Consider the following 3,200-nt stretch of genomic DNA (forward strand, 5'->3'; position numbering starts at 1 on the left):
GATAACTTTTTGACATAGGTGGTGGAGGAGCTAACGAGGAGAGGTGTGCTGATGGACCTTGTACTCATAAGCAAAGCAGGTCTGGTTTGGAGATGTGAGGGTTGTGGGCAGCCTGGGCTGCAGTGACCCTGAGATGGTGGAGGTCAACATCTTGTGTGGAAGACGCAGGGCATTAAATAGGATGACAACCCTGGACTTCAGAAGAGATAAGTTTGACCTCTTCAAAGACCTACCATGGTTTAGGGCTCTAGAAGGTAGGAGTGCCCAAGAGAGCTGCTTAATGTTCAAGCGTCACTTGCTCCAAGATCGAGATCGGTACAACCCTATGAGTAAGACATTAAGCAGAGGAGGCAGGAGACCAGTGTGAGAAAGGAGCTTTCAGGTTAAAACCAGTTGGAATGAAGGAAGTTTACAGAATACGGAAAAAGGGACTGTCCACTTGGGAGGAATATAGGAATCTTGTTAGAGGATGCAATAAGGAGGGCTAAGGCCCACTTGGAATTAAATCTAGCTAGGGATGTCAAAGACAACAAGAGGAGCTTCTCCAAGTACATCACTAGTAAAAGGAAGACTAGGGAAAATGTGGGTCTGCTGCTGAATGAGGTGGGTGCTCTGGTGACAAAGGATACGGAGAAGGTGGAGCTACTGAGTGCTTTCTTTGCTTCAGTCTTTACTGCTAAGGCTGACCCTCAGGAATCTCAGGCCCTGGAGGTATAAGAGAACGTCTGGAGAAAGGAGGATTTCCCTTTGGTCAAGGAGGATCAGATTAGAGATCGTTTAGGCATGCCGGACACCCACAAATCCATGGGCCCCAGGGGGATGCATGCACAAGTGCTGAGGGAGCTGGCAGATGTGGCTAAGCCACTCCCCCTCACCTTTGAAAGGTCACGGAGAACATGAGAGGTGCTGGAGGACTGGAGGAAAGGCAATATCACTCCAGTCTTCAGAAAGGGCAAGGAAGACCAAGGAAACTACAGGCCAGTCAGCCTCACCTCCATCCTTGGAAAGGTGATGGAAGACCTTATTCTGTATGTTATTTCTAAGCATGTGGAGGAACAGAATGTTATCAGGAGCGGTCACCATGGGTTCACCAAGGGGAAATCAGGCCTGACCAATCTGGTAGCCTTCTGTAGTGCCATACTGGCTGGATAGATGAGAAGAGAGCAGTGGATGTTGTCTACCTCGATTTCAGCAAGGCTTTTGGCGCTGTCTCCCATGACATCCTCACAAGGGAAGTGTGGGTTAGATGAGTGGACAGTGAGATGAATTGTGACCTGGCTGAATGACAGGACTCAGAGGGCTGTGATCAGCTGGAGGCCTGTGGCTGGTGGTGCTCCCCAGGGGTCAGTGCTGGCTGCAGTCATCAGTGACCTAGATGAAGGGTGAGAGGGTGGTACCCTTTGCAAGCTTGCTGATGATACAAAACTGGGAGGTGTGGCTGATACACCAGAGGGCTGTGCTGCCACCCAGCGAGTCCTGGGCAGGCTGGAGAGCTGGGTGGAGAGGAGCTGAGTGAGGTTCAATAAGGGCACGTGCAGGGACCTGCACCTGGGGAGGAATAACCCCATGCACCAGTACAGGTCAGGGATTGACCTGCTGGAAAACAGCTCTGCAGAGAAGGACCTGGGAGTCCCAGGGGGACAGCAAGTTCCCCGTGAGCCAGCAGTGTGCCCATTGGCCAAGAAGGCCAATGATATCCTGGGATGTCTTAAGAAGAGTGTGGCCAGCAGGCCAAGGGAGGTTCTCCTCCCCCTCTACTCTGCCCTAGTGAGGCCACATCTGGAGCACTGTGACCAGCTCTGGGCTCCCCAGCTCAAGAGAGACAAGGAACTACTTAGAGTCCAGGGGAGGGCTACAAAGATGATGAGGGGACTGGAGATCTGCCTTGTGAGGAAAGGCTGAGAGACCTGTGTCTGTTTAGCCTGGAGAAGATGGGATCAGTGCTGATTAATATCTAAAGGGTGGGCGTCAAGAAGATAAGTCCAGACTCTTTCCAGTGGTGCCCAGTGACAGGACAAGGGGCAACAGGTACAAACTGGAACACAGGAAGTTCCCTCTGAACATGAGGAAAAGCGATGGTGACAGCACACTGGAACAGGCTGCCCAGAAGGGTTGTGCAGTCTCCTTCCCTGGCAATACTCAAACCTCACCTGGATGCAGTTGTGTGCAACTTGCTCTAAGCAAACCTGCTTTAGAAGGGGCGTTGGGCTAGATGATCTCCAGAAGCCCCTTCCGCCCCCTAGCGTTCTGTGATGCTGTGAGATCCTGTGAAATATCTCCTCAAATGTGGTGCTAGCTCTGAAAATTCTCCTTAGTCTTCCCTTCCTGGAATGAAGCCCACAGTCCATGGGAAGTGAGGATAATAGGTGTCTTCACTTGTATTGTGCATTTATTTATGATTTCCTCATTTGCCAATGACAGGCTCTACAGGACATTCAAGGACAGCAAGTACCTGTATATGCTGATGGAAGCCTGTCTGGGTGGAGAGCTCTGGACAATTCTCAGGGACAGGTGAGTTACAAGAAATTGTTGTCCTACAAAGTGGAATTTTCTAATATGCCTCCAGATAACCAAAGGTCTTTATCTTTCACGGGCAAAATCTGGATCTTACCATGCGATGTTTAGGATCCTGGAAAGGTGATAAGACGTATTTGTTCCTGTGCAGTTGACTAGACACAAAGCGAATCCAGTTATAACTGACAATAAGGTGTGATTTTGGTTGTGTCCAACATGTACAAGGCTTTATGAAAGTGGAGACTTATCCAGAGCTACTTTGTCATGACCCCTCCGAAAAAATATAGGAGGTAGTGATGGTAGCAATGGTACTCATATGATAAATGGCATGTAAGACAAGTCTTCGAGTGCCCTTTCCCTGTGTCTTCATCTCTAAAGGGTACTCCTGAATAGCCGGCAGAATATTTTAATTTTTATTTTTAAAAATATGTATTTAATTAATTTGATTTTTAATTACCTGGAAAAACAATCTTTTACAACCGCAGAAATTATGTCTGTGTCCTCGGTGCCCACACTACCGTTTCTCACATTTGGGAGCCTGGCTGAAGGCTCAGGCATCTGATAGGGAAATAGGGGACTGTTGTAAGGGTGACAAAGATCCTGGGCACCACATAGGGTGGCAGAGAATGACCCTGGGGGTGCAGCCAGGTGTTGCAGGATGTGCAGTGTCAAGGCCAGTCTCACTG

At 49.2% G+C, this 3,200-nt stretch overlaps 1 protein-coding gene across 1 annotated transcript in view; it reads left to right on the forward strand.

Moving 5' to 3' along the window:
- Positions 1–2,421: 2,421 nt before the first annotated feature.
- PRKG1 (protein kinase, cGMP-dependent, type I) overlaps positions 2,422–3,200 on the forward strand; it is a gene marked incomplete at its 5' end in the record, with an annotated part of 12,670 nt that continues 11,891 nt past the window's right edge. The window contains one exon of the mRNA XM_010141863.1: positions 2,422–2,511. Within this exon, the coding sequence (XP_010140165.1) occupies positions 2,422–2,511 (90 nt within the window). The remainder of the gene's footprint in view (positions 2,512–3,200) is intronic.

Source organism: Buceros rhinoceros, unplaced genomic scaffold, assembly GCF_000710305.1.
Source record: "Buceros rhinoceros silvestris isolate BGI_N320 unplaced genomic scaffold, ASM71030v1 scaffold8718, whole genome shotgun sequence".
Taxonomy (NCBI): domain Eukaryota; kingdom Metazoa; phylum Chordata; class Aves; order Bucerotiformes; family Bucerotidae; genus Buceros; species Buceros rhinoceros.